This window comes from Castor canadensis, chromosome 11, assembly GCF_047511655.1.
Source record: "Castor canadensis chromosome 11, mCasCan1.hap1v2, whole genome shotgun sequence".
NCBI lineage: Eukaryota > Metazoa > Chordata > Mammalia > Rodentia > Castoridae > Castor > Castor canadensis.
The window spans coordinates 30974016-30998654 of NC_133396.1; the positions used below are offsets into that span (position 1 = coordinate 30974016).

General features: G+C 36.5%; 1 protein-coding gene across 9 annotated transcripts in view; it reads left to right on the forward strand.

The window, feature by feature from the left end:
* Stxbp4 (syntaxin binding protein 4) overlaps positions 1–24639 on the forward strand; it is a 201915-nt gene that overhangs the window by 132631 nt on the left and 44645 nt on the right. For 8 of the 9 annotated variants that reach the window (XM_074046086.1, XM_074046092.1, XM_074046085.1 and 5 more), the window contains one exon: positions 12264–12321. In XM_074046086.1, the coding sequence (XP_073902187.1) occupies positions 12264–12321 (58 nt within the window). Of the gene's footprint in view, positions 1–12263; positions 12322–12994; positions 21179–24639 lie in introns of those variants that run through there. The other variant, XM_074046093.1, reaches the window with a different exon arrangement.

A 24639-nucleotide genomic window follows, 5' to 3' on the forward strand; every position in this document is an offset into this window, starting at 1 on the left:
CAATAAAATTTCAAATATGTGCAAGATTCATAGAACCAGTAGTGTTCATGGGAGGCAAATTTCTTCAGTCAGTCAGCAGACCCTTCTTGAGTCCCCACTATGTGTGAAGCACTGTTCTGCATTGGGGTCTACCTGTTCTTTGATAGCAGTCGTTTTACAAATTTGGGAAGAAAATGTGTTGAATGAAGACTCTGGCTGCTCCAGAGTCTGAGCAAGTGAGGAATTAGGTACACTGCTGAGAATTTCAGGAGGTTACCCTGCTGGACACATGTGGGGGAGATTTCTCTGTATGAGATTCCAGATGAGATCAGGAGATAAGATGAGATTGAATTCACCACCTCCAAACCCACCTTACCTACCCATCTTTGCTATGCCTACACTTAGCCTCCCATAACCCCAGTTATTTATACTGTCTCCTTTTATCTCATAGTCAGTACTATGCTGACTACGGTAAGATTTCTTAGCCAATTTAGTTAAGCAGTAAACATTCTTTTTTAATTTCTTATCTTTTCCTACCTTCTGGCCTCTCACTCCCTTGCTAACTTCCTTCTCTTTTTCTTCTTTTTTTATCACTTTCATTAACTGACCACAAAATGAAACAAAACACTGTTTTTTTAATGTTCTAGATTTATTGAGGAAAATGTTTACAATCCCATGACTCTTTTAAATTGTAGATTATTTTTATATTTTATACCTTCCTCTTAAAAAATTTAGTTATGAAGTTGTTTTTTGTGTGGACATTTCATTCCTAGGGGGGGAAAAAAAACCTGTCGCCACCTCTGTTTTAGACTTTTTTTTAAAATAAAAAGCATAATTGTAGAGTTCTAAAGTGATCCCCCAAATTCTTGGGGGTTTTGATATGTAATCAGTTGACCTTAAGGCAGGGAGAGTATCCTGATGGGCCTGACCTCCATGAGACCTTAAAACCTGGAAAATGTAGAAATCAGTGAGCTGGAAGTCAGATTTGCAGCATGAAGACTCTGCACCATGACTAGATTGAAAATGGAGGGTGTCACACTGCAAGGAATGCCAACCACCAAACTCAAGTCTACCTACAATAAAAATTAATTTGGAAGCATATTTTTGCCAGCACTTCCAGATTATCTAACACCTTCCTTTTAGCTTTATGATGCCCTAAGCAAAGAACCAGCTATGCCATGCTAAACACTCAACCTATAGACTCGAGCTAATACATGTGGTCTTGTACTGCTAAGTTTGTGATAATGTATTATGAAAGAGTAGAAAACTATAAAAGTTAAGAACAATAAGTGTTTTCTTGAATGCTTACATTCAAAATTCCTGATTTTTTTACTTTCTGGTTTTTAAAGCTAATTTTTAGAATTCTGGTATGAGATACTCTTAAAAATATTTTATGATGGTAGAAAGATAATATCCCAAAGAGATATTCATGAAATCATTTTAAAATATATAATAATTTCACTGTTTTGAATCTAGCATTTTGAAGCAGTTAACATGCTACTGTTCCTGTCTTCTTAGATCAAGTCTGTCCACATACTTCCCTTAGGCAACTGTTAGTTGCAGACAAACAGTGGTGCATTTTGGAGTACCCAGCTTGTTGCTGTTACTCCTCACCAAAAGAAACCAAGCTTGCTGAACAGCAACTTTACCACCTTTAATCACCAAACCAGTTTTCCTAAATGAAGCCAAAAAAAGAGAAGGTGCAGTTATAAAATTACCCCTTTTTTCCTGCCAACAGCTCCATTAATTCATGTTCATCAGGCACCGATTCCTTAATATCTTGATTACAATCATAACAACAGCAAATAACTCTTGTTTATCTTTGTATAGTTAAAAGAATTAGAAACACACACCCCTCCATCTTGGTAACCCATAGAGGAAAAAGTATATCAACTCATGGGAAAATAATTCAAATACTTAAGTACCTCCTTTCCAGCTCTACTTTAAATTCTCTCCTAATCTAACACCCTTCCAACACTTTTTTCTAAAGAGCTCTCCTCTCAATTTTTACATCAGATTAAATAGTGGGTGTTTGTATTGCCACAGATACTTGATATAGTAAACACTGATTCCTAAGTTCAGAAAATAGCAATTAAGAATCTACTTTGTGCACAATAGTGTTGGCATATGAGCAGTAAACAAAAATTTCACTAGTTTATCCTAGTAAAGGAAGAGAGAAAAGAAAATAGGTTAGGTGTGGGGGGTAATTTGTGTCAGAGGTGACCAAGTGCTATTTTATATTGACCAAGAAGGCACCACAGACCGAAGTACATCTGAGCAAACCCCTGAAAGAAGTGCCTAAGTAAGGCAGGAAGATAAGAAGGAACAGCTCTCCAGACTATTACCATTCCTGCTCTTGCCTTGATTAACTCAGCAAAAGTTGTCAGAGCAGAATCATGTTTGAAAAGACCATTTAGTTCTGTAATTCAGCTATGTCTTTAGGTTAATTATAAAGAGTGAGATCTCACACCCTAGTGAGAAAGCTTCACCAAGCTTACGCTGAGCTTTAGTCAGTGCACAGAATGAAGTTCACTGTATGTTATCGATTTTAAGCAAAACAAACCAAAGTACCCAGATCATTCCCCCAGCATTGTGTAAATGCACAGAGACAACTGCCAATGAAATGCTACATTCTTATCTCCAGTCTGGGTTTGGGGATGAGGGCTAGCAGTGTAAGAAAAAGCATTAAACTGGCATCTCAAATGTCTGGATATCAGAGTTCAAGGAAATGACCATACAATCTAACTGGAAGTAAAGAACTCTAACTACAAAAATTCTGGTGTTGCATCTGTTGAGAAGAGTAACGTAGAAAGTAAATAATAGTTTTCCCCCTCCTTTTTATCTAAGTACTATTGTAGAAGATATTTATTTGCCAAAAAAGTAGTAACAATTAGATAAAGAAGACCATGAACCATCAAATAACCTCTGAGAACATTTTTACTGTGTTATTCTTTTAATATAGTAGGGCTTTTAGCTTGCTGGATGTGTGACTTCTAACTAGAAATAATTTATAACTAATTTTGTTAACATTTGAACTTTTGAATTTGAAAGACAGAAGAAACAAAACTCTTCTATGTTGCATATTTTATGTGATTTGCTTTTTTTCCCTTCAACGATGCTATATGTAACTAGGTGTTTAAAACCAAGTTACAGATCCAGAATCTTGTCTGTTAATACAGCCTTTATATAAGCCTAATAGTAGGAGTGTTTAAAGTACAATGCAGAAAATTTATATAGTTCTTTTTAGAAATGATTTCCTTAGAAATTATTTTTATATTTGAAATGCTGCATTATTTGGTTATTCATAAGTCACAACCATCTCTTAGTATAATAGATTTCCTTTTCATGGGAAAATTATTAGTTCTTTTAAAATTGGCACTGCAGTTCAGACCTACAAATTAACATGTACAATTGTAAATCTAGCATAAAATGTCTCTAAAATAGACTGCTTTGTGTTCAAGCCTAGAAATTACCTCAGTTCCTTTTAAAGAGCATTGCTTTGGAAGGCAGTGTAGAGATTGAGATGCTAGAAATTTTGTTTTCATTTTTGTTCTCCTAAAAGTTGGGCAAACATATTATTTGGTCATTTTAATATTGACTGTCAGCTATATAAAAAAGACTTAGGGAAATGAAAACAATACAACATTGCTTAAAAGCAGATGGTCCAGCCTCGGGTTGATAGCCTTCAAATCGTGATTGTACTATTGATTAGCAGTGTGACAATGGGCAAGTTCCTTAAACCCCTTTGTTTCTTCTTTTGGTACTAATAATACACCTATCTTAAAATGCTTTATATGAAGGTATAATGAGTAAATAATATTTATAAAATATCTACAAGGATGTCAGGCTTGTAGAAAGTTTTGTGTAAATCTCCAATAAATATATCATTTGTTATTAGGGCAACAGTTCTCTACATCTTTAAAACCTAATGTTAGTTCCATGTACTCATCTGCTGGGCAGTGTTTCTATCCTTTGATTTTTTGTAACTTTCCCATCTATTAGAACCAGGGAAACAGATGTCCACAGTAATATGTTGGAATTGGCTAGGTCTGACTTATAAGAATTTTGTGAATCAGTTGTCAAGAATTAAAATGTTTAAACAGAAAATTAAGATATATTAAAATAAAAGGTGGTAAATAGTAAAAACACCACTTTCTAGTTATTTTCCTTCATTTTCCTATTGTTTCTTCAAAGTTATTTACAACTACTGTATCCGCGAAATGTATCATGATGTGTCAGTACGCATTTCTTACCACCTCCATATTCAGTGACATCACATCAGTACCTTGAATTGGTCACAGTTCTGGGGTTTATTACACTACAGAAACTAGCAAATGCTACAGATTGTGGCTCACCCTCCCCTCAGAGGCCCATTGTTAAACATTTAGCATCACACCACTGGATGAGTGTTAGGCTATCCCACTGGTTTTTGTTACTCTCTTGCTGAATGTTATAAGTGAAACAGACTGTATAACTTCCTGTATTGAGGAAAGGATTATTGAGAAAAAAAAATGACTTCGCTTCAATGGAACTTTCCCTATAGATATTTGTAAAGTTTTCCTATGTAAAGCATCCAAATTATCTCACTAGAACCATAAGCAATGAAGAATGAGTTATTATTTTCACTATTATTAATAATAGTGGGCTCCTTTTGTATATTATTGTGTAGTTATATATTAATTAATAAAGTCACATGATAACTCCATAAGCTAGCAGGAAGGCTCTGGTCATCACTGTGAGAAATATGAGACTCCTGAAGATTACTTTCCCTTGGTTATTCAGCTTGTTAATTGAAGAACATTACAAACAGCCACAAATGCTGGCAAGGATGGGAGGGAATACTTATACACTGTTAGTTCAACCTCTATGGAAATCAGTGTGGTGATTCCTCAAAAAATTAAAAAGAGAGCTTTGAAATGCTCTGTCTATACCACTCCTGGATATATCCTAAAGGAATTAAAGCCAGCATACAGTAGAGATGTTTATTGCCCATGTTTATTGTGGCAAGAGCCAAGTTATGGAATCAACTTAGGTGCCTATCAGCAGATGAATGGATAATGAAAATGTGGTATATGTGTGTATACACAGTGGAATTCGGCCATAAAGGGTGAAATTAATCATTTGCAGGAAAATGGTTCGAATTGGAGATCATCATGTGAAGTGAAATAAGCTCTCATGTGAAATCAAGATTTTAAAAAAAGACATGAAAGTAGAAAGGGGAGTATTAGAGAACAATGAAGGGCTGGTTGAAGGAAGGAGGAGGGACAAGAGAGGGTTATGAGGGGTGAGTATGATCAAACTATACTATATGTACATCTATGAAAATATAATAAACCTATTATTTTATATAATTACTATATATTAATTAAAAGAATATTGCATATGATTCAGATTTTTCTCTGCAAATCAAGTGAAAAGTCCACTTCTATGATGAATGTCATATTCTTTAGTAAAACCTTATTAATTGTGAATTAGGACTTTCTCTACCTTTCCCTCTGTCTTTCTCCCCTTCCCTCCATTGTTCTTCTCAAACTATCAGATGCTAGAAGATAAATGTATTTGAGTTTTTGTGACAATTACACTAACAAGAGGTTTTCAAATCTGGCTGTTTGAGCTGTGTGTGAGACTGATGATATTGTCTTTGTGAGTTTTATTCTTAGAATTCTCAGTCTCAGATTTCTCCCTACTCCAGCTCCTGCCATCATCTATCTGAATCCACCTTCTTCACATTACAGTTTTTGGCCAGTGCCTCCCATTCCCCCCACCACACACACCCCTTACCATGGTCCTCTACTCTCACTATGAATTGTGGCTTCTGCAAGAACTGGTATAAGCACCTCACTCTGTCACTCAAATTCTCATCTTTCCAGCTCACTGTGGTTACTACCCTCCTCAAGACCTCCTACCACTCTACCTCTCTACTTTCTCTATCCTTTGGTCTACATTCTCTATCCTTTGGTCTACATTATTGTTTTAACTTTTCTTCTCATTCAGCTTAAAGTGTGTGGCCCACTATTCCAACTTTCATATACATTCCTTCAGTCAACTGACCTTCTTCTCTCCTTCCATCACACCATTTAGCAAGATTCTAGGGCTCACCCATCCTTTGCGTAATATACACAAACAGGAGCATTGCTTTAGTTAAACTAACAAGTCACTAGCTTTCACTAGATTTTTTTTGTTTATTTATTTTAAAAAATAGGGTCTCACTATGTAGTCCAGACTGGCCTCAATCTTGTGATCATCCTGCCTCAGCCTCCCAATTGCTGGGATTATGTGTACCACCACACCAGCTCTATTTTATCTTTTAATGTATGAATTATTTTTATTTTAAAGTCCATCATTTTGTCCACTTCTGGGTCTGGTTCTGTTGACTGTTTCCATCCTTTGGCTTTGAATCTTTTTTTTTCCCCACTCTAATTTTTATCTGTGTCTCATAATCTTCATGGAATATACTAAAGACAGGAAAATAGAAGCTGAGATGAGTAATATTTAAAAGCAGAAATGAGCATGTCTCTTCTGTTAACCCATTCACATGATGTTAATTCAGTCTCATTTGTACTTGGGTTTACATGCTGTTGTAGCCAGTTACCTTAAGTTCACCAAAGACTTCAAATTCCTCCAGTGGTGCTTATGTGAGAGCTGGAGTATTTATGCTCTGTCCCAATCTCTTAGCATTCTATCCACACCTGCATCTCAGGGGACACTTAAGGTCTCTTTCTTGCCCTCCTAGCAGTGTACTGTTGTTTTTATTCAGTGAAGATTAGTAGGTGTAGATGCTAGGGGAAGGCTTCCAGTTCTCCTCCAAACCATTGTAGGCAGACCCTATGCACCTGAGACTCAAGGATGGAACTTTCTCTACCTTCCTGCCCATCCTCTATCACAAACAACCCTACCTCTTACTCAGTGCTCACAAGTGGCTTCCTGCCTTCTCCTTGAGGATGTCAAACTCTGCTTTGTATTAGCACAAAGGTACTGGGTCTGAACATGTTGCCTTTCCTCAACCCCCAGTGTCAGGTGACTTTTTATCTAATGTCAGTGTGTCACTGAGTCTGGTGCCAGCAGGTCCTTGGCCTCACTGAAGAAAGAATTCAAGGATGGACACAAAGGAGACTAAGTGAAAGCAGGTTTATTAAGGCAAAGCCAAAAGTAAAAGTACCCTCTCAAGATGGGAGAGTAGCAGGCTTGAGAATGGTCACTGCCCCTGAGGGGCTTAAGATTTCAAACTTTTACTGAGGTCTGCAGGCGTACAGGTAATTCTTCTTGGAAAACAAGAGGGGTTTTCCTGGGAAATAGGTTATTTATCATTAATTCCTCCCATATGTCAGGCAGAGGAGTCAGACCTTAGATGATGGTCAGACCAGGACTATCATGGCATCTGCGTAAAACTGGGTCATGCTTGGCATTAATTCCTCTTACATATTGGGAAGGGGAGTTTTTGGCCTTAAATGATCACAAGAGGATTTTCATTTTCTGCAGGCTGTGGAGAGTGCTGGTCAATAAGACGCAGCTCATGTCATGAGGTATTTCATTAATGTCAGGGGGCCAAGATGTAGTTGTTGTTGTTGTTTGTTTTGTTTTGTTTTATCAAAATCCAAGCCATTGTTCTTGGACATCAGATTTCCTAACTCCCTGCCTAAAAGTGCAGGGTATTTTCTACTCACCCTCCCCTCCACACACACACCCCCCTGTAGTGCAGGAATAAAACAAAGGATCATTTCTGAGAGTCAGGTGCATGACTGGAAGTGAGGATTTCTTGCTTCTCCTCCAGAAACAAATGGCTCTTATCCCAGGTCAGAGCAAGCCCTGTTCAGAGTATAGGGATGTCTCTTGCTTCTCCCCCAGCAACAGTCAGCTGTGGGTTTGTATCAGAGGAGGGCCAAGGGTATCCACATGTTTTATGCCTATCCCCAATAGTTGTCCATCCCCATCTTGTTGTACAGAGTCCCAAACATGGATGAGCCTGCACACCCAGGAGGTTCTCTAAGGTCCCCTACCCTACTCTCGTCTTTCTCATGAACCAAAAACTGTTAAGGAAAGGCAGCTTTGCTGTGGGCACCCAGAGGGACTAAGCTGTGATGCTGTCCCATAATCAGGCTTTGAAATGTGTAGTTTTCTTCTTGCCCATGTTTATGGCATCACTTAATCTTCCTGTGCTCTACCAAGGGAAAAAGTTTGTTTGCCCTATCTCCTCTCAGAGAGGCCTTTTACTCTTTGGAATTGTCAGGTGAATGACTCTGTCTCTGAATCTCAAAAAACAGGTTGTGTGACTTTTTCCCACATATGGTAGGGACAGCATTCTCTTTCAGCTTTCTTCATCTTAAACAAGAGTAGACCTCCTGTTTCACTTGTTAAGAAACTTCCAAACAAATTAATGTGGCCTGCAAAGCCCTGTGTAATCGTACCTGCCTGCCTCTTCAGCTGAATCCTTTCTCACTCCAAGAGCAAGGATCTTCTCTAAATTCCTCAAATGTGCCAAGCTCTTCCCTGTATAGAGATCTCACAGATGTGTTCTCTCTACTTAGAATGTTCTTCCCCATGTCTGTACCTGGACAGCTCCAGCTCCTCCAGAAACCCTTGCTTGCCACTCAACCCCTATACATAAATTACCTCCTGATTCTTTTTCACAGCCATCCAATGTCCCATTATTTGGATATAATGTATTTAATCAATTAGCAGTCTTGTACATAAAGCATACCCATAGGGTAAGTTCCGAAAAGAAATATTGCTGTTAGAGCTGTACATGGAGACAGTTCAGCTCAGTAGTTAAAATTCTGACTTCTGCTATGTGCCAGGTGTGTAAACTTGAGCAAGTTATTTAAGCTTCCTATACCGTAGTTTCCTCCTTCCTGAACTGGGGATAATAACAGGACCTCGCACAGATTCCTTGTGATGGTTTTGTCATTTAGTAAACATATAGAACCATGTCTAAAACATAGCCAGTCAGTATATGTCAGCTTACATAATTATTAACATTTAAATTTTTCTAGATAAATATTGTCATTTCTCTTCATAAGCATGTTTTATAATTTTAGCTTAGTATCAATTGAAAATGACTATCTCTTCACACCCTCAACACCATGTCTTATCAAAGTATTTAATCTTTGCTAATCTGATAAATGAACATGGTTTCTCATAATAGTTTAATTTCTGTTTCTGTTACACAGAGTGAATTAAGAATATTATCACAATTAAGTCATTTGCGTTTCTGTGTGCTGAATGTTCCACATTTTGCCTATTTTGTTATTTGTTCTTGATCATTTTCTTATTGATTTGTAAGAGTTCCTTATACATTATGGAATTTAGCCTTTGTGCTATGAATTATTCTTTCGTAATACTTATTTTAATGATGCTTTATTTAGATATTTAAAGCTCTGTAAAAGCAAGATACATATCTATTTGCTTAGCATTACATGGCTCACCAAAGCAAAGTGGTGAGCATATAATAAATGATAAATGTTAAATTAATGAATACATGGGCCACACACAGTGAAGAGACTTTTTGGTTCATAAATAGCCTGAGAAACTGGAAAAGAAATCATTTTGTATAGAACATGACAGTGTGATTCTGGATATGTTGGGCTGTAGATGGCAGCCAGAATTCTGAGCTCAACAGAGTTAAGACTTCCACTTTTGCTAAATGTTCATGAAGAGTTTAGTCATCACCATGAAGTTTTTGATTAGAAACAGATGACTTCTAGTGAAAAGAATGTTATATGAGGAGTCACAGACAGACACTTCCAATCAGAAAAAAATTCAGGTGGTTCCAGTTCTCATAACAGTTTTTTTATATATAAAAAGTAAAAATAGAAGCATTATATAGTTGCAAGTACATCAAGATTTTGTGACTGTAGAAATACTTCTATATTTGGAATAGTAATGATTACTGAAAAATATTTATATGTTACAATTATTTCCAAACCATTTATTGTGATAAAATTAAAAGTATTACTAATATAATCATAATTATATAATCTTGTAGAAGTCATAAGTGCTCTTTTTGTATGAATTAAGCTATTTGTGTTTTTCAATTTATGATTAGACAATGAAGGTGTTTTCTATTACTGAACTATCACTAAGAGATTAATTACTATCAGTGTAGTTTCCAAGTCTGTTTACAGATTATGTCAACTGTATGAAAAATAAGAAACTATTCAATCTTCTAAGAAGAAACACTTATTTTATTACTTATGAATTAGTACCTTTGTAGGTCTGTTGTGAAGTTAGAATTCTTATTTAACAATAGTAAGGAAAGGACTGCATATGATGGTGCACATCTGTAATCTCAGCTACTCAGGATGCTAAGATGGAAGAATCTCTATTTGAGACCAGCCCAGCCAAGGAAAGTTAGTGAGATTCTATCTCAAAAAACAACCTGGGTATGGTGACAGAAGCCTATAATTCAGCTACATGGGAAGCACAAGAGGTGGATATAGGAGTGTCTGGGTCTGAGGCCAGTCCCCAGCAAGAATGAAGACGCTATCTGAAAAACAACTAAAGTATAAAGGACTGGGGGCATGATTCAAGTGGTAGAGAATTTACCTAAGACCTTAAATTCAAATCCCAGTACCGCCAAAAAAAAAAAAAGGAAGGCAGGAATTCTATTCGGTGGCCCAGGGGTATGGTATTCTCATGTCAATCTCAATTTTAAAAAGATCTATGGATTAAAAGAGACTATCATTAAGGTATATACTTTTCTTCCCTTTCAGAGTAACTTTCCATTAACTTTTAGTCTTCTTTGCCTTTTTAATCAGAAATCCTGGTGTTCCTGAGCATTTTGTCATGAAAACAAGGTTCTTAACAACTGTCATTATATTCTTCCTGGCCAGTGTAGAGTCTTATCAAGGATAAATGAAGTGTTCTATAAAAAAAGAAGTGTGAAGACAGAAAATAAGTCTACTGTAGCTTATGCTGCAGCAGTGTCTGCTGTGCCTGACATGTGCTGGCAGTGGACACTAGAGGACATACATAGAGTGTCACTTCAGGGGCTTTTAAGAAGCCAGCCATTTATTTATGTCAATTTCTCAAAAGTGCTTATTTTTTACTAAGAACAGGAACATATATAAATTAAGAAAGAAAAGAAATTCCAAGGTGGCCTGTATTAATATATGATGGAAATAGTTGTGGAATTTTTGCTCATGGTCTTATTCAGGAATAAATATAAAATTAAGCTTTTTGATTGTTTATCTTAATTACAAAACTAATATCCTTAAAGTTGCTTCTCAAAGAATTTTCTCTAAAAATTGAATGATAATGGAGTGAAGGTTTTATTTCATTTAGATAAATTATTCCTATACTTTTCTGCTCCTTGCTGATACCTGGGGAAATGAAAGTCAAGGATTTGTCATTAAAACTCTCGGTTACTTTCCCAAAAACTTGACTACCTGAGCAGTGGAATCTAGCATATCTTATACCCATTAAAAGAGCCATGATAAATCAGTGTCAAAGAGCTGATCCAAAAAGTCAATTAATATCCTTAGCAGTATTTAGGGGTGGTATGAAGTGGTGTAAATCATTATGTTCTAGAGAAATCAAAATTTGGATGTAAAATAATGTGACTGCCTCAACATGGTGCTGTCTTCATGTGATGAGGGCAAAAATGTACTCATTTATAAACTATGACCACACATTGCTGGCTTACTTCATTCCATATCTCTTTTTAGCTAACTATTCTCAATCCCATAACAGAAATGGAAGCTAAGTTTAGCAAATTGTTTGGCCATTTATGTTTAGTGCACAAAATTCTTAATTAACAAAGTAAAATGGCACAATTCATTGTAAATCACTTTGCTAAACTTTCAAACTTAATAAGGAATTTTGTCTTGTCCAAAGCTACTTTCAAACCCCTGCTGATCTGGCACTCATGTATGATTCCCTGTGGAGTGAAAGAATGTAAAGGGAACCAATTAAAGAAACTTTGAACCAGAATAGACAAGCAGAGGCCATCTTGCCCATCCTTCTGCCTGCAGGCAAAAACTATCTGCTAAAACACAAATTTTTGCTTGAATCCTGCTGACAAAAATGCTCACCACATGTAAATGACAAGTTATAATCAAGTTATTGCAACTAAAGCAGATTGTTAACTGTTCAAGACTTATTTATTGTGTTGTAAAGATGCTGAGTATCAAAACTCATCTGAATTGTCTTAATTCTCCCTTTCTAGAAAATTATTTTGTACAAGAAATGTACTCCAATAACTGTCAGGATGGGGGAGGTTTGTGTCCAGGAAATAAAGTTATCTTCATCATCTTATTAAATGTATTTTTGGTTTCCTTTCACTCTAGGCTTACCTTATGGGTGGGAGGAAGCTTACACAGCAGATGGAATCAAGTACTTCATCAAGTAAGTGCAAACATCTCAACCAAGTAAGCAATTTTCCTCACATCTGGAGAGAACCTGGAAGTTGCAGAATAATCAGCAAAACCAAGAAGCCCTCTTGGAGGTTACAAAAATTAGAAACAAGAAGTGAAGCCTCACCAATTTCATTTCATGTGATTTAATTGCTAATATCAGATGTCACTTGGGAGTAGGAGGGGTAGGAAAATCCTACTAACAATTTCAGTGGAAATATCAAAAAATTAGAATGGGATCATTATTTGGATTTAAATGTTGGCTACCTGACTTCACTAATAGTAGAATGTAGCACCTAATAGTAGAAAGGTTTATGAAAAGCAAATATCTAGTGAAAAACTCCACTTTGTACATCTTAAAACACCATAACAATAATACTAATAATATGCACCATTTTAGGGCTTTACAATGTACACAGATAATTCATTCTGTAAATACCCTGGGGCATTTGCTGTTTGGCAGGCAATGGTCCATACCCTTGACATACAGTGATGAAATAGACAGACTGGTTCCCTGATATCATGGAATTTATACCACTGTCAGGAGAGACAGACAGTAAATAACTTAAAAGACAAGTCAGACAGTTTATGAACAAATCTTACCTCAGTGGAGTTACAAAAATCCTTTGAGGTGTGTGCACCTTATAATTTTCCTTACTTTATAGATGAAGAAAATAAGAGCCTTGAGTCGATGCCAAAAAACCCACAGCTACTGCATTGCCATTCCAGCACTAAAATCAAAATCTTCTGATCCAAGATTTTTTCTACTGTCATTCATAGAGACCTGGAAGGCCTGAACAGGAATACATTTTATATCTGTTGGACTACTTAGTTTTGCCCTGGACAGAGCAGTTTAGTATACTTCCATGTTCTTAATAACTCTTCATGTCAGAATTGGTGTTATGAGTGCACAAAGGGGAAACCCATAATTGCCTGAGATCCTAAAAGACTTCCTTTTACATCCTTTTAGCAAATTATGCTGGGTATGTGTTTTGGGAGAAAAAGGAAGACATGTCCTTGCTGTCCTTTAAATGTGCACATATTTTACAAAGCAACGTCCAGATTTTGGATTCTCAATCCCTGTGACTTTACAAAGGTTCCTATTTCTTTTAGACTCAGTTTTCTCACATAAAATAAGGGAATACTACCAACTTTATAGAGTTGTTGAATGCTAAGCAGCTAGCATACAACTCTGAACATAGTAGATGTCCAATAAGTAGTCATTATTTTACAATGTGGTTAGAAAAATGATCATGGTGAAAAAAAGCCAAAAAAAATTTACCACTATTAAAAAGAATGCAAACTCAAAAGCATCATATTTGAAAAGATTTAAGGAAAAACTAAGGATAAACCTAGCAAAGTGTTTTCATGGTGTGTTTTTTCTTGTAGTCTCTAGTGATTAATAAAGCAGGGGTGTCATTGATAATACATGAAGAAGGAACTTTTGGAGCAGGGGACCCAGGAATTCCATATATAGATCACATTTAGCAACCTACTGTTCACTTTCAAAATCATACATCTTCTGGGATGAAATGTGTTCTCTGATGTGGTAGGTTAATCATGTTTAGTTCCTAGAGGATTTAAATTGCTGTACTGTAGGGATATCAGGAAAATGAGAAATCACTTTCAAATTTGCATTGGGCACTAGTGGATACTCAAAAGCTAGGAATACACTAGGTATGTTTTTTCTAGACATTTTATCATTTAAGCCACTTAAGATGGAAGGTAGATGCCACATGACTCTTATTGATGGTATTATTACGGTGGTGATCTGTACCTTGCCCTCAGCCATGCCCTTCTTCTAGAAGGCCCCCATAGAAATTCATGATCAATGGAAGGAAAACTAGCATTCATGATTAATGGCTTCTTCATTCAAAGTCCTTTGGAAAATGTCAGTAAATGAGTCTTTATCTTGTAGGGAACTCCTTTACCTAAACTCAGTCTTCTGTCAGTATTCCAACCCAAAGCTGAATGTCAGAGCCTAACTAGTGCTTTACGAGGAAAGGATAATAAGGGCACAGTTACCCACAACAATGAAAATAAAGAAAGCAAGAAAAAGCCAGCACCAGAGTCAGTTTGTCTTACTGCCTAATACCCAGCTTAGTAATTCACTGGCTCTTACACACTGGAACAACAGCCTGGAGCTGAATTTGGAAGGGAGAGGAGCATCCAAGGAGAGGAGCCAGAAAACTCTTAGACTTCCCTGAAATCTAATCCATAGCTCCTGTGAAAGGAATAGGAAAAAGAACAGGAAAAGATGTTTGTCCAGTGTCCTTTACTCCACTCGGAAAGCATACCTTAAAGGGTGTGTTCTAGAAGTCCACCAATTCTCTTCCTTGATTTTGATCTTGGTGCAGAAAGAAAGCAGAAAAAGAGATAAGATAAATTTGTTTTCCTACGGGCAATGGTGGGTATCATTGTCTCACCATTACAGTTCAAGAGACTACAAAAGGCTAAATTCGTCAAGGTCATGCATAGTAAAATTGCAGAGCCAACATACAGATCCAGGGTTGTCTGGCTCCAAAGCCACCCACACACATGTACTCAGGCTGCACCACTCCCACTCCTTATTTTAAGGTCGTCTGTTGACATGTGACAAAAAAGACATTTTAAACAGATCTTGATTTAGGTAGAACTTTGTACTTTATCCAATTTAAAATAGCAGGATAGAAACTTAGTTCTAAGAATAAGTAATGATCTTCTGGAGATTGGAAAGGTCAAAGAGTAAAAGTAAGAAAATCTAACAATATACCAGTACACCCTTCACCTTCCTTATGAAGGAACAGGGTGATTGTCATGAGTTAGTTTTCTTGTTGTAGTTATATTTGCTTACAGAAAGGCCATCTGATAGAAAGGAAAGAACATAGACTTTGAACTTCAAAAGAACCTGGATGCAAGTGCTTGTGTCTCCACAGCACGGCTGAAAAACCTTAAGCATGTTTCTTGACATCTCTGAGCTTTAATTTCCACATTTATATAATAGAAAGTATATTAGTACTTTCTACCAAGTATATTAGTACTTGGTAGGGCTCTGGCCCAGAATGAATGAGCTGATGTATGTAAAGACCTATCATGGCACCATGCTCAAAGTGGACACTTTCAGCAAAGGTTGGCCCTCTTCACTTCCTCCCCTCACTCTAACATTTTGGTGGAGCTCTTAGCCACATTCAGTTAGGTGATGTTGCCAGATAAGTAATCTCTATAAGCAAACATCTACTATATGTCTTTCTTAGAAATATTTAGTTTTTTTATTAGCATAAAGTAATTGTACGAAGGGGTTTCATTGTGATATTTCTATAGGCAATGGGTATACTGTGCTTTCAACAAATTCATCTCTTCTATTACACCTAACCCTCCTTCCCCCACTTTTCAAACAGTATTTAGTAGGTAAAGAAGTAGGTAAAGATAATGCTATCTTCATATGTGTGTATGTGTATGTGTGTAAAATATACTTCAATCCTATCTAATGTATATGTATGTATATATTATATATAAAATGTACTTCAGTCATGTTCAGCCCAAAACACCTTTTCCATTCTCCCTCCCCCACCCATTGGTTCCCACTGCCAGAGAGTCCCCCTTTTATGCTCATGTCCCATCATCATTGTCATCATCATCATCATCATTCTAGGTCTCAATTCCATAGATGAGTAAAAATGTAGTATTTGGCTTTTTGAGCTTGGCCTATCTCACTCAACATTATGGTCACCAGTTCCAGCCATTTTCCTAAAAACAACATTATTTCATTCTTTATGGCTGAATAATACTCCTATTGTATGTATAGATACCACAATTTTTTATCTTTTCATCAGTTATTAGACACCTAGGCTGATTCCATAGCTTGTGCTGCAGTAAATATGAGTGTGCTGGTGTCTCTATTGTAAGTTGACTTAACATTCTTTCAGATATATGCCCAAAAATGGAATAGCAGGGTCATAAAGTAGTTCTATTTTTAGTTTTTTGAGGAATATCCACATTGATTTCCATAATGGTTTCACTAATTTACATTCTCACCAACAATATATGAAGTTTCTTCCTTTCCCTGCCTCCCCTTGCTGCATCCTCTTGCATCCCCATCTGCATTTGTTTATTTGTTGTCTTGATGATTGAGATTCTGACTTGGGTGAGATGGCATCTCAGTGTTGTTTTGATTTGCATTTCCTTTATGGCTAAGGATTGTTAAAGATGTACTTGTTAGCCATTTTTATTTCTTCTGAGTACTGTCTGTATGGTCATTGGCTCATTTATTAGTTGAATTATTAGTTCTTTTGGTGTTTTTTTTTTTTTTTGAGCTGTTTGTATATTGTGAATATTCATCCTTTATCCATGAGTAGCTTGCAAAGATTTTCTCCTTATGTAAGTTGTCTTTTCATTCTAGTAATTATTTCCTTTGATGTGTAGAAGCTTTTTAATATCATGCAATCCCATTAGTGAATTTTTGCTTTTATTTCCTGAGCTGTCTAAGTCCTGTTTGGAAAATAATTGCCTATATCTATCATTAAGTGTTTTCCCGTAGTAAAAAAAGTTTTGAGATCCTTTTTTGAGTAAAATAATTAAGATCTTCAATCTATTTTGGATTATTTTTATGAGGATAAGATAAAGGATCTAGTTTCAGTCTTCTACATGTGGATATCCAGTTTTTCCAGCCCCATTTGTTGAAGAAGCTTTTCTCCAATATACATTTTAGTCTCCTTTATCAAAAGCCAGATGGTGGTGGGTGTGTGGACTTATTTCTGGATCTTCAATTCTGTTCCTTTACTCTGTGTCTGTTTTTGTGCCAGTACCATGCTGCTTTTGTTACAATAGCTCTGTAGCATAATTTGAAGTCTGGTATTTTGATATCCCCACCATTGTTCTTTTTGTTCAGAAGTTGGGTTTTTTTTGTTTTTTGTTTTTTTTTTTTTGGCTATTTGGAGTCTTTTATGTTTCCATATGTATTTTAAGATTGACTCTTATTTCTGTGAAGAATGACATTGGAATTTTGGTAGGAATTGCATTGAATCTGTAGGTTGCTTTTGGTAGTATAGCCATTTTCACAATATTAATTTTGCTAATCCATGAACATGCTTCCATGTCTTTCCATTGCCTAGTGTCTTCTGCAGTTCTTTCTTCAGTATTTTAAAGTTTTCATTGTAGAGGTCTTTCACCTCCTTTCTTAGGTTTCTTCCTGATTTTTCATTTTTGATTTGTTTTTTAGGTTATGAATGGGATTGTGTTCTTGATTTCTTTTTAGCATGTCTGTTTCTAAAATATTGAAAAGCTATTGGTTAATTTTGTATCCTCCTATTTGCCAAAAGTGTTTTATCAGATCTAAGAGTTTTTTAGTAGAGTCTTTAGTGTCTTTTAAGCATGGGATCATAATCATACAAATGGGGATAAAATTTGATTTTTTCCCTTTCCTATTTGTACCCTTTTATTTCTTTATCTTGCCTAATTTCTCTGCCTACAAATTAAAATTTGTTTAGTTAGATATGACTATAGTTACTCCTGCTTGCCTTCAGATTCCATTTGCTTGCAAAATATTTTCCCATCCTCACTCTTAGCCTATGTTTGTCTTCACCAGTGAGGTACATTTCTTATAGGCAACAAATGATTGGTTCTTGTTTTTTAATCCAACCCCCCACATGGCTTTTGATTAGAGAATCAGCACCATTAAATCTTCTGCAGTGCTGGTTTACTGATCATGAATTCTGTTTTTGTTTATCATGAAAGGTTTTTATTTTTCCTTCAACTCTGAAGAAGAGCTTTGCTGGATACATTAATCTACATTGATGGTTATTTTCTTTCAGGGCTTGGAATATATCATTCTATGCCCTCTTTGCTTTTAAAGTTTCTGTTGAGAAATTTGCTGTTATTCTGACAGATTGCCTTTATGTTTGACTTGTCACTTCTCTTACAGCTTTTAATATTCTTTACTGCATTTATTGTTTTAACTGTAAAATGTCTTGGGAATGTTCTTTTTTATATTGTCTATTTGGTACCCTAAAGACCTCCTGTACCTGAGCTACTACCTCTTTCTCAACTTTGGGGAAATTTTTTATTTTTTTATTACATACATTATCTATACCTTTAGCTTTCACTCTTCTTCTTCTATGCCCTTGAGTCTTAGGTTTGGTCTTTTAATGGTATCCCAGAGGTCTTGAATGTTCTCTTCAGACTTTCTTAACTTTTTTCTCTTTGTGTTCTAATTTCTGTACTTTATTTTCAAGCCCTAATATTCTATTTTCACCTTATCCTACTCTACTAATGAGGCTTTCAACTGAGGTTTTTATTTGAGTTCATAAGTTTTTCATTTCCAAAATTTCAATTGGATTTTTTTTTCAGGATTTGTATATCTTTATTTAATTCCACTTTCATGTCCTTCATTGTCTTCCTTGTTTCATTCAGCTGTTTACTTGAATTCTCTTTGAGTTCATTCAGCTGTTTATTTTTATTCCCATTGGATTCACTCAGGTGTTTATACATGTCCTCTTTACTTTTGCTAATCATTATGATAGTCATTATTTTGAGTTCACTGTTTGAGATTTCCTCCACTTCACTATCATTTAAGCCTTTATTGTGGAATTGCTGAATTTTTGGAGGTGACATGTTGCCTTATTTTTTCATGTTACTTGTGTTTCTAAATGGAGACTTATGTATCTGAGGCCAAGTTTTCATTTGAAGTTTTTAATCTCTGTGTTCTTTCAGTTGACATATTCACAATGCTTATATAGTAGTGGGTAAGCGGCCAAGTTGTGGTGTATTTCCTTGCCCCTGGACTGAAGGTATGGCTCAGTAGTCAAACATGCACCCACCATTGCTTCAGAAGCAATCATAGTTGGTAGACCCACCCTCTTTGTGAGAATAGAGTAAATCCTTAATTAAGAACAATCACTGCCACTGCTCCAGTATATTTAGAGGAATAAAGAAGCAAAGATAATAATACTTTATGAACTCTAAAGACATTATTGTGAAAGTGGTAGTGATGCAAAGAAGATAGGAGCAATAATAGTAATGAATAGGATAATATGATGCCATAAGGATGAAAGGGCAGGTGGCTAAAGTAAGTAGAAGTGGTAGTGAGAATGAAGAAGGAAGTCGACTAAAAAAGATCCAGCTAAAGATGTAATAGAAAGAAACAGGAAAGAGGGGGGAAAAAACTATCTGGTAATCTAACAAACTGCCAAAAATGACAACGAAAAAGGATTGTAGATGGGGGAATGGAGAGAATAAAAAATAAGAGAGAGAACTACTCCAATGGTAGAAATGTGGGAATGCAATAGCAGGGAAAGGGAGAAGATAAGGTTAAAACTGAACATTGAACGTGGGTGCAGTGGCTCAAGTTTCATGACTAAAAGCAGGAAGAACCAGAAGCACAAAGTAAGACAGATCAAAACTACCTAAAACAAAAAGACAAAAACAACAGTCAATATTTTCTTTGTTAGTACTGCCCTTTCTTCTCCAAGGCAGTTTTGTTGTTGTTGTTTAAAACTGAACAAATTAGACAAGTAGGAGCCATCAGGTTTGGAGATTTAGCTCAGTGGCAACGTGGCCACTCAGGGCCCCGCGCCATGATCCCTATACGGAAAAATAGACTTAAATTTCTGATTGCAAGTTCCCATTCTGTTTCTAGGGACTGGGATTCTAACCTCCCAGTCTCTGGTTTCACACCCTGCCTGACATATGGTGTCCTCCACATCTTTTAGGTTCTCACCAATTCATAAACTGTTCTTTAAACCAGCATGTTGATAGCTTAGAGATTCCAGTGCTGGGCTCTGGGTTTGCTAACTCTGTCCATGATCACACCTCTTAGGCCCACACTCAGATTTCCAAGACACAGCTGTGGCTAGTGGCAGGCCTGTGTTGGTCACCAGGACTCTAGAGTTACAAGGGGTTTCAGACTCTCTTCTGTCCACCTCCAAACTCCATTCTCATTCCGTGCCCCCCAACGTGTTCACATGATGTTGGTGTAATCAAATCTACTGTGCTGCCAGTCCTGATTTCCTTAGCTTTTATGGGGGAAATTTAGTGGGAGAATGGCTGTTGAATTCAGTGTGTGCGGAGAGATGTTACTCAACCACCATCTTGCTTCTGACCTCTAGTTTCTGTTTTGTTTAAATTTTTATCCTTCCATTACCCCAGCCAAAATTGTAAGCCTGTACCCATGTTAATTTTGGGGGAGGAGTGGTACATTTGTAGGTGGATGTTTCTTTGGAGGCAAGAAATAACCTCTACTTTAAAAAAAGAATGACTAAAAACATCATTCCAGAACACCAAGGGAAATGATGGTCTGGATACATAATATCTCTTCTAAGAAATTGTCATCTGTCACTGTCTTCCCAAAAATGGAACTGTTACATCTGATGGAAGCCAAGCCTCAGGCAAAGGAATGACTGTCAGTTCTGTCTCAAGAATGTCCAGGCACATAAATCCTTGTGGAGTATTCTCCCCCATTCACATGTCTATTGCACCTCTGCTAATACTTGTCCTCTACTTAGGCTCTTATGCAAGAGGGCACTTACCCAGTGTAAACAAGTACACCAGAATTTCATAGACCTAACAAATGTATACATCCCTGGTTGTCTATGTGTATATGCTGACATCTATGCATATAGATGCACTCGGGTGCCTGAACATGTCTCTGTACATATATTTGAATAAAACCTTATTTCTCATTAGGGAGAAAGTTGCAGCATCCTTAAACTTAAGTATACCGCATCTTTTATCTTGAGGGTGTTGTAATAAAATTATCTCACTAACTTGGCCATTTTTCCACCAAGTTCTTATCTTCTCCCTGAAGTTGTATACTATTATAGATTTATAGTAATCTTTTGATATAATTCTACTTTTAAAAACTTCACATACTTTATATACTGTATATATATATATATATCTATAAATGTATATAACAAAATTATTGTGTTTGTTAAACTGAATTTATGTACTACATATTAGACATAGCTGCATATTAAACTCATTGTATTTTATCTTTTAGTTGAAAGATTCAGATTTACTGCTATCAATGATTGTACTTATACTAATTCTGTATTTCTTTTTCTTTTTTTTTTTTTTAATGTGGCACTAGGGTTTGAACTTGGGATCTTGTGCTTGCTAATCTGGCACTCTGCCACTTGAGCCACACCCCTAGCCCTTAATTCTCTATTTCTATGTTATAAATTTTCTCCAAATTATGCATCTTAAAACAGTAAACATTCCTTTTTTTTTCCCCCAGTTTCAGAGCATCAGCAATACAGGAGTGGCTTCAATGGATTGTCTCTCTCTCTCTCTCTCTCTCTCTCTCTCTCTCTCTCTCTCTCTCCCTCTCTCTTTCTCTCCCCCCTCCGCCCCCGCTTTGTGTTGCCAAGCCATTTGTTACCAGGACTGGAAATTCCAGTGTGCTTTGGTGGGCTGGCTAGAATCTAGAATACTTGTTCTAATCTCACTAGGCTGCTAGCAAGAAGATTCAGTTCTTTAACATATCACAAGCACATGGGCCATAGGGCTCAACATGCAGTTACCTTCTCCCAGGACAAGAGATGAGAGGCACACAGACAAAAGCCACAGTATCTTTAATAACCAGTCTCAGAGCTGGGTGATGTACCATCACTTCTGCCATGTGCTATAGATCACACAGACCAACCTGATCCAGTGTAGTAGGCAATTGCATAAGAGTGTGGTCAAAAGGTGAGCATCCCTGGGAGTCCTGGGAGAGGGCAACTACCAGATGTTATATCACACTATTAGGTACATTAAGATATAATATATGTACATATCATTTGTATAATATATAACATAAGTATATAATACATAATTCTCAATAGGAGATACTTGCTTTGAGTATCCAGGTGTACCATTGGTGATTTTTCAAGTGGATATACTTATTTGTTTTTAAAAATTACTTAAAGTTGGCTTATAATTTTCCACTCATTCATTTGGGTTGATTTGCCTTTACATCATATCCTAAAATCTGAGCTACGTGGTCCTTGTGGTATAAATCTTGTTCTCCATTACATAGGAAGTATTAGAATATTACAGATACATATCAGCCAGAACCTAAGGAGTCTGTGATTTTGGAAAAACAAAAGTTTTTGTCTGGAGCAGGGAGAGCAAATAAATTTTGCCTCACACCAACTCTGTTGGTAGAGAGTGGGTATCTCAAGTGTCATTTTGAGATGACATCTCTGCAGTCTTGGTTTTGCAGGGCATATTGCTAACACAGAAACAGTGCTAGAATGAGCAGTAATAATGCAGCTAGTAGGTTGGAGTAACAAAATAAACAATGACAATCCCTCCCAGTGTCTTATAAGAGGTTAAATGTTTGAAAACTTTGCTCTTACAATTCTAAAGCAAAACTAACTTCCAGTAGGCATGATTTTTCTTATTTCTCTCCAGAATAATAGTTCATTAATAATTAGACCAAAAATGCTTTTCTGAACTTTGGGCAGGATAGCCTGTTAGGTTGTTTTCAGGTAGGACAAAATGTGGATTATAACCTATATATGGATAAAATTCATTGCTGTCGGCCTACTGTATTAATTTAAAGTGTCAATTACATTATATCACTTCATTTATAAAATAAAAAGTATAGAAAGCACAAAGAGAATTTGAGTTCTGATTTATTAGGCCCTAACTTTATTTTGCAAGTAGATCCTATCTTAAGTAACTCTAATGCAAGTAGAACTTAAGATTGGAGAGGGAAGAATGAAGAGAAAGGGATTGTTCTGGATTGGAAATAAAAACATACTAGTTTTAGCTTTTCCTAAATCCTGGGCAGATTATTTTAGCTTCACTTTAGTGGACATTGTCAAGACCTCACCCCTGAAGACTTCATTAATTTGGCTGGTTTGATTCATTTTGATGAGTTCAAATATGTCCACTGACAGACCAGTAAGATTGAAGGCTCATTGGAGGGACAGCAGGACCATTTCTGTCCAACCAAGTTTAAGCCAGATAAGGAGAATACATGCAGGCTCCATACTGCCTTCTGCATCCATAATAATCCAAGACTACAATGAAGAATCCAACAGAGAACTTAAAGAAGGAAATATGTACCTTTTTAATATTTTTCCCTGAAAATTTTTTTATCTATGAATAAGTTTCAAGGTATTGAAATGACTAGTTTGGATTTCAATGTTACAAACAAGGTTTGTGTGAGGACTGAATATTTATCAGATAAATGAATATTGTTGGCAGTTTGGGGAAGCAACTGATGGGTACAGGGAAGGAAATTTTACTATTTGGAGACTTTATGCCTGGATTCCAGTGTTTATGCCACCACTTTTGAGTGTGACCTTGGTACTGGCAAATTATTCCAATCCTCTGTACCTCTTTTTCTCTCCTAAAAACAAGGATAACAATTTCTGTTATTTAAAAAATTGTTTGAGAATTGAATGAACTCAGGGGCATTAACCCCTGCCAAAATACCTGGCACATGGTGAGTGCTGAACAGATGTCAGTTTCCCTTCTCTTCCCTTATTGTATTGCTATTTGCCAGTGAGGGAGTTTTCAGTGACAACATTTGTACAACTGCCAATAGAAATCAGTAGTCAAGAGCTGACGGAGTGGCTCAAGCAGTAAGAGCACCTGCCTAGCAAGCATGAGGGCCTGAGTTCAAACCCCAGTACCACTTAAAAAAAAAGAAAGAAAGAAAAGAAAAAGAAATCAGTAGCCAAAACCTACACTTCTCCCACTTTGGCCGGGCCAGTCAAAAGCCCTGTGATAAAAGCAGAAGGATTGCATTGATGATAAGCGTGAAACAGTGTGTCTGGAATTTTCTATAAATCCCTACAAAGAGGGGTAGGAATATAAAGTACTGCAGGAAGAACTGTCACTTAAACAAAAGGCCAGCCAACTGGCTTGTGTTATTCAGAATGGTGAAGCCACTGAAATGAATACTACTCCTAGAACTAAATATCCAAAATCAAGCTTCCCCTTTTCCCCTGCCATTTAACCAGTGACAGGTGTAACTTACGCATGAAGCATGTTTTCCAGCATTTCACTGAGATATCGTAGCTTTGGAAACTCACCATCTTTCTGGGGTTATACCATATCTATACAAGGATGTAGACTTCTCCTCACTGAATACTAGATCTTATTTCATGTCCTTTATTTTGAATACTGTGGATGCTTGATTCTTTTTTCCCATAATGCAACCCAACTTCCACTAAAGACATGCTGCCTTTCAACAAATATGAAATTTTCACTCTATCACTTAAATTGAGTATATTACTTGCCCTTTTGGGCATGGGAGGATTACCATAAATTTTTCCTTGATTTGGGGGCATCATTTGCTTTAGGGGGAGACATATTTTTACAAAATTAAGGGCACAGG